This window comes from Cheilinus undulatus, linkage group 17 (genome assembly GCF_018320785.1).
Source record: "Cheilinus undulatus linkage group 17, ASM1832078v1, whole genome shotgun sequence".
NCBI lineage: Eukaryota > Metazoa > Chordata > Actinopteri > Labriformes > Labridae > Cheilinus > Cheilinus undulatus.
Genome location: NC_054881.1, coordinates 388,089 through 401,786, shown reverse-complemented (window position 1 = coordinate 401,786; position 13,698 = coordinate 388,089). Strand labels below are relative to the sequence as shown.

The 13,698-nt window shown below is 43.5% G+C and overlaps 1 protein-coding gene across 2 annotated transcripts in view; it reads right to left on the bottom strand.

Annotated features, from left to right (window-relative positions):
* pisd (phosphatidylserine decarboxylase) overlaps positions 1-13,698 on the bottom strand; it is a 34,856-nt gene extending 21,158 nt beyond the window's left edge. The window contains exons 1-3 of one of the 2 annotated variants that reach the window (XM_041810228.1): positions 13,649-13,698; positions 12,923-12,966; positions 8,954-9,090 (exon numbers count right to left, since the gene is read on the bottom strand). In XM_041810228.1, coding sequence (XP_041666162.1) covers positions 8,954-9,090; positions 12,923-12,966; positions 13,649-13,692 — 225 coding nt within the window. In that variant the 5' untranslated portion in view covers positions 13,693-13,698. Of the gene's footprint in view, positions 1-3,078; positions 3,202-8,953; positions 9,091-12,922; positions 12,967-13,648 lie in introns of those variants that run through there. The other variant, XM_041810229.1, reaches the window with a different exon arrangement.

Genomic DNA, 13,698 nt, shown 5'->3' with positions numbered 1-13,698 from the left:
TATGAAGTATTATGGTATACTATGGTACATTATGAAGTACTATGGTATACCATGGTACATTATGAAGTACTATGGTATACTATGGTACATTATGAACTACTATGGTATACTATGGTACATTATGAACTACTATGGTATACTATGGTACATTATGAAGTACTATGGTATACTATGGTACATTATGAACTACTATGGTATACTATGGTACATTATGAAGTACTATGGTATACTATGGTACATTATGAAGTACTATGGTTTACTCTGGTACATTATGAAGTACTATGGTTTACTATGGTACATTATGAAGTATTATGGTATACTATGGTACATTATGAAGTACTATGGTATACTCTGGTACATTATGAATTACTATGGTTTACTATGGTACATTATTAAGTATTATGTTATACTATGGTACGTTATGAAGTACTATGGTTTACTATGGTACATTATGAAGTACTATGGTATACTATGGTACATTATGAAGTACCTTGGTATACTATGGTACATTATGAAGTACTATGGTATACTATGGTACATTATGAAGTATTATGGTTTACTATGGTACGTTATGAAGTACTATGGTATACTATGGTACGTTATGAAGTACAATGGTATACTATGGTACGTTATGAAGTACTATGGTATACTATGGTACATTATGAAGTACTATGTATACTATGGTACATTATGAAGTACTATGGTATACTATGGTACATTATGAAGTACTATGGTATACTATGGTACATTATGAATTACTATGGTATACTATGGTACATTATGAAGTACTATGGTATACTATGGTACATTATGAAGTACTATGGTTTACTCTGGTACATTATGAAGTACTATGGTTTACTATGGTACATTATGAGGTACTATGGTTTACTATGGTACATTATGAAGTACTATGGTTTACTTTGGTACATTATGAAGTACTATGGTTTACTATGGTACATTATTAAGTATTATGTTATACTATGGTACGTTATGAAGTACTATGGTTTACTTTGGTACATTATGAAGTACTATGGTATACTATGGTACATTATGAAGTACTATGGTTAACTATGGTACATTATGAAGTGCTATGGTTTACTATGGTACACTATGAAGTACTATGGTATACTATGGTACATTATGAAGTACTATGGTTTACTATGGTACATTATGAAGTACTATGGTTTACTATGGTACATTATGAAGTACTATGGTATACTATGGTACATTATGAAGTACTGTGGTATACTATGGTACATTATGAAGTACTATGGTTTACTATGGTACATTATGAAGTACTATGGTATACTATGGTACATTATGAAGTACTATGGTTTACTCTGGTACATTATGAAGTACTATGGTTTACTATGGTACATTATTAAGTATTATGTTATACTATGGTACGTTATGAAGTACTATGGTTTACTTTGGTACATTATGAAGTACTATGGTTTACTATGGTACATTATGAAGTATTATGGTATACTATGGTACATTATGAAGTACTATGGTATACTATGGTACATTATGAAGTACTATGGTTAACTATGGTACATTATGAAGTATTATGGTATACTATGGTACGTTATGAAGTACTATGGTATACTATGGTACATTATGAAGTACTATGGTATACTATGGTACATTATGAAGTACTATGGTATACTATGGTACATTATGAACTACTATGGTATACTATGGTACATTATGAACTACTATGGTATACTATGGTACATTATGAACTACTATGGTATACTATGGTACATTATGAACTACTATGGTTTACTATGGTACATTATGAAGTATGATGGTATACTATGGTACATTATGAAGTACTATGGTATACTATGGTACATTATGAAGTACTATGGTTTACTATGGTACATTATGAAGTACTATGGTTTACTATGGTACATTATGAAGTATTATGGTATACTATGGTACATTATGAAGTAACATGGTATACTCTGGTACATTATGAAGTACTATGGTTTACTATGGTACATTATGAGGTACTATGGTTTACTATGGTACGTTATGAAGTACTATGGTTTACTTTGGTACATTATGAAGTACTATGGTTTACTATGGTACATTATTAAGTATTATGTTATACTATGGTACGTTATGAAGTACTATGGTTTACTTTGGTACATTATGAAGTACTATGGTTTACTATGGTACATTATGAAGTAATATGGTATACTATGGTACATTATGAAGTACTATGGTATACTATGGTACATTATGAAGTACTATGGTTAACTATGGTACATTATGAAGTATTATGGTATACCATGGTACATTATGAAGTACTATGGTTTACTATGGTACATTATGAAGTACTATGGTTTACTATGGTACATTATGAAGTACTATGGTATACTATGGTACGTTATGAAGTATTATGGTATACTATGGTATGTTATGAAGTACTATGGTATACTATGGTACATTATGAAGTACTATGGTATACTATGGTACATTATGAAGTACTATGGTTAACTATGGTACATTATGAAGTATTATGGTATACTATGGTACATTATGAAGTACTATGGTATACTATGGTACATTATGAAGTACTATGGTATGCTATGGTACATTATGAAGTACTATGGTATACTATGGTACATTATGAAGTATTATGGTATACTATGGTACATTATGAAGTACTATGGTTTACTATGGTACATTATGAAGTACTATGGTTTACTATGGTACATTATGAAGTACTATGGTATACTATGGTACGTTATGAAGTATTATGGTATACTATGGTACGTTATGAAGTACTATGGTATACTATGGTACATTATGAAGTACTATGGTATACTAGTCGGTCCACTCTAACAAACATCTCTTCATTATATATTGATGTCTGGTTAGTTTTAATTCTAATGCTGACATAAATATTCTAATCTAAAAATCTGATTTTTCTAATCGGTCTCAGCTCTTCCTGTCCCACCTGAATCGTTTGCCCATCCTCGCCCCTCTTCCTCCTCCTTCTCCTCCTCCTCCTCCTTCTTGCTCCACATCTCTCACTGAGTCGCCAACGCGGCCCCCCCGCCTCACCTGCCGCAGCAGGTCGCGCTCCGGATGCCCGCCACTGCGGGGGAGGAACCTCACCATGAACGGGGTGTCACAGGAGACACTGAGAGAGGAGACGGTGGGCAACACATGACGGAGGGTCAGTCACTCAGAGATGGACAGGGAAAAGAGGCGGGAAAAGATGGGAAGGGACAGGTGAGAAGAGACACAGGTGAGAGCAGACACAGGTGAGAGGAGACAGGTGAGAGGAGACAGGAACTGTTGGGTGAGAGAATGAAGAGCAGAGAGAATGATCAGTGGGAGGAGAGAGAAAGAGTTAATACTGCAGAGCTCCTCCTACCTGCTCTCTCTCTCTCTGGTCCCCCTAATCTCCCTCTCTTTGATCGCCCTAGCTCTCCCTCTCTTTGATCGCCCTCTCTCTTTCACTCTGACGTACTTAAAATGGTAAATGGACTCTGTGTTTTTATTCTTATAGATCAAAATATAGATTTAGAAACTAGAAAAAGCAGCATTTAGAAAAATGTTAAAAAATGAAATGCATCTTAAAAACTATGGAATGCAGACTAATAAATAAATTTCATATAAATCAAATACAAACATTTAATATTCTCAAAATACAAGCTATTTTTGGAGGATTTCATATTTTCTTCCCTTTTATCAGATCTTTTTTCTTTTCCCTTTTTAAAATTTTGCAGTAATTGAAAACTTTAATTTAGAATTTTTATGATATAATAAAATCAAACTTAATTTTAAGATTTAAATAATCTAACTTCAATTCAATTCTTTTATTTTTACATTTTCATAACTACTTTTAATTTGCATTAAATAAATATTAAATGATAAATATTGTACTGAAACAATTTCATGATCAAATAACTTATAAATAAGATAAATAAAATATTTAAGGTTATTCTGATTGAAAACTTTTATTTAGTGGTAATATTTATTACTGATTTGGCGAACAGATGATGTTGTGGAAGTCTCAGCCAATCAGAGCCTCCCTGTGCTGCACCATTACTCACTGACCAATCAGGAGGCAGGAGGGGCGGTGAGGAGAGGGGGTGAGGCGATGTTCCAGCACGGCGAGTACAGCGACCGGTCGCTGTGACATCATCACTGTGACATTACTTCCACCTTTGACCCAGTCAGCCCATCACATAACAGGCTAATGCTAACAGGCTAGCATGTTAGCACATCTCACCGGTCAGGTGTTATCAGGTAAGTGAGTCACATGACCCTCTCTGAGAGACAAGACAATCCTGATCAGAAAACAAGGGACACTCTGCACATGCTCAGTCTGCACCAAAGATCAACACAGACAAAAAACAAAATCTGAAGAAGAGGAGAAGAGACGTGTGTAGACACTGCAGAAGGAGAAGAAGAAAAAAAAACTACATAAACAACGTATATTTTAGGTACTCTGCCTTAAACTCTACACGGCAGCACTTGCGTCCAATTGAACCTGAAGCACTTGATGGCACTTACTGATGTTGTTTCTTCTTGTCTAGATCATTGCTTGTGTTGTTCTTGCTCTCAAATGTACGTCGCTTTGGAGAAAAGCGTCTGCTAAATGACATTGTAACATTGTAACATTGTAACAAGAAGAAGAAGAAGCTCTGATGGTCAGAGTAGACTAAAGCAAAAAAGCTTCGACTCTGTAGGTAGAAACTCAAAAATAAGAACTGTTTCACAACTACTGTTAAATAATGAGAAGGAAAACACCTGACCTTTGACCTTTGGGAGTTCAGATTATACTGAGAGAAATAAGGAGAGTATAGACTATCCTCATCCAGGTTTATCTGACTGTTTGAACCAATCACATCCAGGTATATCTGACTGTTTGGACCAATCACATCCAGGTATATCTGACTGTTTGAACCAATCACATCCAGGTATATCTGACTGTTTGGACCAATCACATCCAGGTATATCTGACTGTTTGGACCAATCACTTCCAGGTATATCTGACTGTTTGGACCAATCACTTCCAGGTATATCTGACTGTTTGGACCAATCACATCCAGGTATATCTGACTGTTTGGACCAATCACTTCCAGGTATATCTGACTGTTTGGACCAATCACATCCAGGTATATCTGACTGTTTGGACCAATCACATCCAGGTATATCTGACTGTTTGGACCAATCACATCCAGGTATATCTGACTGTTTGAACCAATCACATCCAGGTATATCTGACTGTTTGAACCAATCACATCCAGGTATATCTGACTGTTTGAACCAATCACATCCAGGTATATCTGACTGTTTGAACCAATCACATCCAGGTATATCTGACTGTTTGGACCAATCACATCCAGGTATATCTGACTGTTTGAACCAATCACATCCAGGTATATCTGACTGTTTGAACCAATCACATCCAGGTATATCTGACTGTTTGAACCAATCACATCCAGGTATATCTGACTGTTTGAACCAATCACATCCAGGTATATCTGACTGTTTGGACCAATCACATCCAGCTATATCTGACTGTTTGAACCAATCACATCCAGGTATACCTGACTGTTTGGACCAATCACATCCAGGTATACCTGACTGTTTGGACCAATCACATCCAGGTATATCTGACTGTTTGGACCAATCACATCCAGGTATATCTGACTGTTTGGACCAATCACATCCAGGTTTATCTGACTGTTTGGACCAATCACATCCAGGTATATCTGACTGTTTGGACCAATCACATCCAGGTATATCTGACTGTTTGGACCAATCACTTCCAGGTATATCTGACTGTTTGGACCAATCACTTCCAGGTATATCTGACTGTTTGGACCAATCACATCCAGGTATATCTGACTGTTTGGACCAATCACTTCCAGGTATATCTGACTGTTTGGACCAATCACATCCAGGTATATCTGACTGTTTGGACCAATCACATCCAGGTATATCTGACTGTTTGGACCAATCACATCCAGGTATATCTGACTGTTTGAACCAATCACATCCAGGTATATCTGACTGTTTGAACCAATCACATCCAGGTATATCTGACTGTTTGGACCAATCACATCCAGGTATATCTGACTGTTTGAACCAATCACATCCAGGTATATCTGACTGTTTGGACCAATCACATCCAGGTATATCTGACTGTTTGGACCAATCACTTCCAGGTATATCTGACTGTTTGGACCAATCACTTCCAGGTATATCTGACTGTTTGGACCAATCACATCCAGGTATATCTGACTGTTTGGACCAATCACTTCCAGGTATATCTGACTGTTTGGACCAATCACATCCAGGTATATCTGACTGTTTGGACCAATCACATCCAGGTATATCTGACTGTTTGGACCAATCACATCCAGGTATATCTGACTGTTTGAACCAATCACATCCAGGTATATCTGACTGTTTGGACCAATCACTTCCAGGTATATCTGACTGTTTGGACCAATCACATCCAGGTATATCTGACTGTTTGGACCAATCACATCCAGGTATATCTGACTGTTTGAACCAATCACATCCAGGTATATCTGACTGTTTGAACCAATCACATCCAGGTATATCTGACTGTTTGAACCAATCACATCCAGGTATATCTGACTGTTTGAACCAATCACATCCAGGTATATCTGACTGTTTGGACCAATCACATCCAGCTATATCTGACTGTTTGAACCAATCACATCCAGGTATACCTGACTGTTTGGACCAATCACATCCAGGTATACCTGACTGTTTGGACCAATCACATCCAGGTATATCTGACTGTTTGGACCAATCACATCCAGGTATATCTGACTGTTTGGACCAATCACATCCAGGTTTATCTGACTGTTTGGACCAATCACATCCAGGTATATCTGACTGTTTGGACCAATCACATCCAGGTATATCTGACTGTTTGGACCAATCACTTCCAGGTATATCTGACTGTTTGGACCAATCACATCCAGGTATATCTGACTGTTTGGACCAATCACTTCCAGGTATATCTGACTGTTTGGACCAATCACATCCAGGTATATCTGACTGTTTGGACCAATCACATCCAGGTATATCTGACTGTTTGGACCAATCACATCCAGGTATATCTGACTGTTTGAACCAATCACATCCAGGTATATCTGACTGTTTGAACCAATCACATCCAGGTATATCTGACTGTTTGGACCAATCACATCCAGGTATATCTGACTGTTTGAACCAATCACATCCAGGTATATCTGACTGTTTGGACCAATCACATCCAGGTATATCTGACTGTTTGGACCAATCACTTCCAGGTATATCTGACTGTTTGGACCAATCACTTCCAGGTATATCTGACTGTTTGGACCAATCACATCCAGGTATATCTGACTGTTTGGACCAATCACTTCCAGGTATATCTGACTGTTTGGACCAATCACATCCAGGTATATCTGACTGTTTGGACCAATCACATCCAGGTATATCTGACTGTTTGGACCAATCACATCCAGGTATATCTGACTGTTTGAACCAATCACATCCAGGTATATCTGACTGTTTGAACCAATCACATCCAGGTATATCTGACTGTTTGAACCAATCACATCCAGGTATATCTGACTGTTTGAACCAATCACATCCAGGTATATCTGACTGTTTGGACCAATCACATCCAGGTATATCTGACTGTTTGAACCAATCACATCCAGGTATATCTGACTGTTTGAACCAATCACATCCAGGTATATCTGACTGTTTGAACCAATCACATCCAGGTATATCTGACTGTTTGAACCAATCACATCCAGGTATATCTGACTGTTTGGACCAATCACATCCAGCTATATCTGACTGTTTGAACCAATCACATCCAGGTATACCTGACTGTTTGGACCAATCACATCCAGGTATACCTGACTGTTTGGACCAATCACATCCAGGTATATCTGACTGTTTGGACCAATCACATCCAGGTATATCTGACTGTTTGGACCAATCACATCCAGGTTTATCTGACTGTTTGGACCAATCACATCCAGGTATATCTGACTGTTTGGACCAATCACATCCAGGTATATCTGACTGTTTGAACCAATCACATCCAGGTATATCTGACTGTTTGGACCAATCACATCCAGGTATATCTGACTGTTTGGACCAATCACTTCCAGGTATATCTGACTGTTTGGACCAATCACTTCCAGGTATATCTGACTGTTTGGACCAATCACATCCAGGTATATCTGACTGTTTGGACCAATCACTTCCAGGTATATCTGACTGTTTGGACCAATCACATCCAGGTATATCTGACTGTTTGGACCAATCACATCCAGGTATATCTGACTGTTTGGACCAATCACATCCAGGTATATCTGACTGTTTGAACCAATCACATCCAGGTATATCTGACTGTTTGAACCAATCACATCCAGGTATATCTGACTGTTTGAACCAATCACATCCAGGTATATCTGACTGTTTGAACCAATCACATCCAGGTATATCTGACTGTTTGGACCAATCACATCCAGGTATATCTGACTGTTTGAACCAATCACATCCAGGTATATCTGACTGTTTGAACCAATCACATCCAGGTATATCTGACTGTTTGAACCAATCACATCCAGGTATATCTGACTGTTTGAACCAATCACATCCAGGTATATCTGACTGTTTGGACCAATCACATCCAGCTATATCTGACTGTTTGAACCAATCACATCCAGGTATACCTGACTGTTTGGACCAATCACATCCAGGTATACCTGACTGTTTGGACCAATCACATCCAGGTATATCTGACTGTTTGGACCAATCACATCCAGGTATATCTGACTGTTTGGACCAATCACATCCAGGTATATCTGACTGTTTGAACCAATCACATGAGGCGGTGGGATGGCACCCTCTACCACCGTAGTGTGAGTTTTACTGTTACCTGTGTAGGTGTGGCCATTGGGGGTGGAGCTCCATCCTCCTGAGGGCTGTTCCATCGATAATGCTGGTAACCAAGGTAACCACCACCTGTCACTATTAGAATGGGGAGGGGCCGGGGGCGGGGCAGGAAACCACGACCTGAAGAAAGGTAGAATAGCAATGATCACAGATTACACCTCCTTCTACAGATTTAACTGCAATTAATCAGAAAGAACTTAATCACAACTAATCAGAATGACTGAGGAGAGGAGGAGAGGAGAGGAGGCGAAGGAGAGGAGGAGAGGAGGAGAGGAGGAGAGGAGGAGAAGGAGAGGAGGAGAGGAGGAGAGGAGGAGAAGAGGAGAAGGAGAGGAGGAGAGGAGGAGAAGGAGAGGAGGCGAAGGAGAGGAGGAGAGGAGGAGAGGAGGAGAAGGAGAGGAAGAGGAGGAGAGGAGGAAGAGGAGAAGAGGAGGAGAGGAGGAGAAGGAGAGGAGGAGAGGAGGGGATGAGGAGAAGAGGAGGAGAGGAGGAGAAGGAGAGGAGGAGATGAGGAGAGGAGGAGAGGAGGAGAAGGAGAGGAGGAGAGGAGGGGAGGAGGAGAAGAGGAGGAGAAGGAGAGGAGGGGAAGAGGAGAGGAGGAGAGGAGGAGAAGGAGAGGAGGAGAGGAGGAGGAGGAGGAGAGGAGGAGAGGAGGAGAAGGAGAGGAGGAGAAGAGGAGAAGGAGAGGAGGAGAGGAGGAGAAGGAGAGGAGGAGAGGAGGGGAGGAGGAGAAGAGGAGGAGAGGAGGAGAAGGAGAGGAGGAGAGGAGGGGAGGAGGAGAAGAGGAGGAGAGGAGGCGAAGGAGAGGAGGAGAAGGAGAGGAGGAGAGGAGGGGAGGAGGAGAAGAGGAGGAGAGGAGGAGAAGGAGAGGAGGAGAGGAGGAGGAGGAGAGGAGGAGAAGGAGAGGAAGTGAGGAGGGGAGGAGGAGAAGAGGAGGAGAGGTGGAGAAGAGGAGGAGGAGAAGAGGAGAAGGAGAGGAGGAGAGGAGGAGGAGGAGAGGAGGAGAAGGAGAGGAGAGGAGGAGAAGGAGAGGAGGAGAGGAGGGGAGGCGAGGAGGAGAGGAGGAGAAGGAGAGGAGGAGAAGAGGAGAAGGAGAGGAGGAGAGGAGAGGAGGCGAGGAGGAGAGGAGGAGAAGGAGAGGAGGAGGTGAAGGAGAGGAGGAGAAGAGGAGAGGAGAGGAGGAGAAGGAGAGGAGGAGAGGAGGAGAAGGAGAGGAGAGGAGGAGAAGGAGAGGAGGAGAGGAGGGGAGGAGGGGAGGAGGAGGAGAGGAGGAGAAGGAGAGGAGGAGAGGAGGGGAGGAGGAGAAGAGAAGGAGAGGAGGAGAAGGAGAGGAGGAGAAGAGGAGAAGATGAGGAGGAGAAGGAGAGGAGGATAAGAGGAGGAGAGGAGGCAAAGGAGAGGAGGAGAGGAGGAGAAGGAGAGGAGAGGAGGAGAGGAGGAGAAGGAGAGGAGGAGAGGAGGGGAGGAGGAGAAGAGGAGAAGGAGAGGAGGAGAAGAGGAGAAGGAGAGGAGGAGAGGAGGAGAAGGAGAAGAGGAGGGGAGGAGGAGAGGAGAAGGAGCGGAGGAGAAGAGGAGAGGAGGAGAAGGAGAGGAGGAGAAGGAGAGGAGGAGAGAAGAGGAGGAGTAGGAGGTGGGGAGGAGAAGGAGAGGAGGAGAAGAGGAGAGGAGGAGAAGGAGAGGAGGAGAGAAGGAGAGGAGGAGATGAGGAGGAGAAGAGGCGTCGAGGAGACGGAGAGGAGATGGAGGAGAGGTGGAGAAGAGGAGTAGGAGAGGAGGAGAGGAGGTACGGGAGGAGAAGGAGAGGAGGAGAGGAGGAGAAGGAGAGGAGGAGGGGAGGAGGAGAGAGAGGAGAGGAGAAGGTGAGGAGGTGTAGAGGTGAGGAGGAGAAGGAGAGGAGGAGAGAAGAGGAGGAGAAGGAGGAGGAGAGGAGAGGAGGAGAAGGAGAGGAGGAGAGGAGGAGAAGGAGAGGAGGAGAGAAGGAGAGGAGGAGAATGGGAGGAGAGGAGATGGAGAGGAGGAGGAGAGGAGGAGGGGAGAAGGAGGAGAGGAGGAGAAGCAGAGGAGCAGACGAGGAGACGAGGAGAAGGAGAGGAGGAGAAGGAGAGGAGGAGAGAAGAGGAGGAGAAGGAGGAGGAGAGGAGAAGGAGAGGAGGATAAGAGGAGGAGAGGAGGAGAAGGAGAGGAGGAGAGAAGGAGAGGAGGAGAGGAGGAGGAGAAGAGGAGAGGAGGAGAAGGAGAGGAGATGGAGGAGAGGAGGAGAAGAGGAGAAGGAGAGGAGGAGAGGAGGAAAGGGAGGAGAAGGAGAGGAGGAGAGGAGGAGAAGGAGAGGAGGAGGGGAGGAGGAGGAGAGAGGAGAGGAGAAGGAGAGGAGGAGAAGAGGAGAGGAGGAGAAGGAGAGGAGGAGAGAAGAGGAGGAGAAGGAGGAGGAGAGGAGAAGGAGAGGAGGAGAAGAGGAGAGGAGGAGAAGGAGAGGAGGAGAGTAGTAGAGGAGGAGAATGGGAGGAGAGGAGATGGAGAGGAGGAGGAGAGGAGGAGAGGAGAAGGAGGAGAGGAGGAGAAGGAGAGGAGGAGAGGAGGAGAGGAGGAGAAGGAGAGGAGGAGAAGGAGAGGAGGAGAGAAGAAGGAGAGGAGGAGAGGAGGAGAGGAGAAGAAGAGAAGAAGGAGAGGAGGAGAAGAGGAGAGGAGGAGAAGGAGAGGAGGAGAGAAGGAGAGGAGGAGAGGAGGAGAGGAGGAGGAGAGGAGGAGAGGAGGAGAAGGAGAGGAGGAGAATGGGAGGAGAGGAGATGGAGAGGAGGAGGAGAGGAGGAGAGGAGAAGGAGGAGAGGAGGAGAAGGAGAGGAGGAGAGGAGGAGAGGAGGAGAAGGAGAGGAGGAGAAGAGGAGAAGGAGAGGAGGAGAAGGAGAGGAGGAGAGAAGAAGGAGAGGAGGAGAGGAGGAGAAGAGAAGAAGAGAAGAAGGAGAGGAGGAGAAGAGGAGAGGAGGAGAAGGAGAGGAGGAGAAGGAGAGGAGGAGAGGAGGAGAGGAGGAGGAGAAGGAGAGGAGGAGAAGGAGAGGAGGAGAATGGGAGGAGAGGAGAAGGAGAGGAGGAGGAGAGGAGGAGGAGAGAAGGAGGAGAGGAGGAGAAGGAGAGGAGGAGGAGAAGGAGAGGAGGAGAAGAGGAGAAGAGAAGAAGGAGAGGAGGAGAAGGAGAGGAGGAGAAGAGGAGAAGGACAGGAGGAGAGGAGGAGAAGGAGAGGAGGAGAGGAGGAGAAGGAGAGGAGGAGGAGAGGAGGAGAGGAGGAGAGGAGGAGGAGAGGAGGAGAGGAGGAGAAGAGGAGAAGGAGAGGAGGAGAAGGAGAGGAGGAGAGAAGAAGGAGAGGAGGAGAGGAGGAGAGGAGAAGAAGAGAAGAAGGAGAGGAGGAGAAGAGGAGAGGAGGAGAAGGAGAGGAGGAGAAGGAGAGGAGGAGAGAAGGAGAGGAGGAGAGGAGGAGGAGAAGGAGAAAAGGAGAATGGGAGGAGAGGAGAAGGAGAGGAGGAGGAGAGGAGGAGGAGAGAAGGAGGAGAGGAGGAGAAGGAGAGGAGGAGGAGAAGGAGAGGAGAGGAGAAGGAGAGGAGGAGAAGAGGAGAAGAGAAGAAGGAGAGGAGGAGAAGGAGAGGAGGAGAAGAGGAGAAGAGAAGAAGGAGAGGAGGAGAAGAGGAGAAGGACAGGAGGAGAGGAGGAGAAGGAGAGGAGGAGAGGAGGAGAAGGAGAGGAGTAGAGGAGGAGGAGAGGAGAAGGAGAGGAGGAGAGGAGGAGAGGAGGAGGAGAGAAGGAGAGGAGGAGAGGAGAAGGACAGGAGGAGAGGAGGAGAAGGAGAGGAGGAGAGGAGGGGGAGAGGAGAAGGAGAGGAGGAGGAGAGAAGGGGGAGAGAAGAAGGAGAGGAGGAGAGGAGGAAAAAGAGGAGAAAAAGGAGGAAGAGGAGGAGCGGTCCTACCTGTCAGCTGTCGTCTCTGTTGACAGAAGCTCAGTGATGATCCTCTGAAAAATAAATGGAATAAAACTCAGACATTAAATCTTCACTGAACTGTGGAGCCAGAATCTCTGTTTAATGATTAAGTTATTATGACAGGTGTGAGTGAGACAGAGACCACAGAGCTGGAACAGATTCATGGCTCTGCTATCAATAACCTCCACAATCAGTAACAGTCCTTCCAGAATTACTTTAGAATAATAATTATTATGATTATTTGTGCTGTTATTATTATTACTATTATTAGTAGTAGTACTGTTGTTATTATTATTATTATTATTATTATTATTTGTACTCTTATTTTCAACTCAAACTGAACTACAAAATAAAGTGCTTCTCTTCCGGTCAAACAGGTGAACGTAGATCCCAGCTGTCCACTTGATCAAACACGTAAATACGTCATACCTGGATTAAAAAAAATAGCCGAAACTTTAATGAGTGCTAGCCGAACACTGACCCCCTGTGTGACGTCACACTGTAGGCTGAGGATGGTTTAATCCGGAATAAAGTTTAATCTGATGTAAACTCTGAATGGAGTCTGGTGTAAACACGATCAGCGTCTCTGATTCGGGCTAACATGACGTAGAGATGACGTTTAACGCACGCGGCCACAGAGACAATACCTGGCTGAGTTACGTCATCATCTCTACTTTGATTAAATCATTCTAAATTAAGATCAAACAAGAATACCTCGACGTAACTCCGCCGCAGACTCTCCTCAAGGCCGCCGCCATATTGGA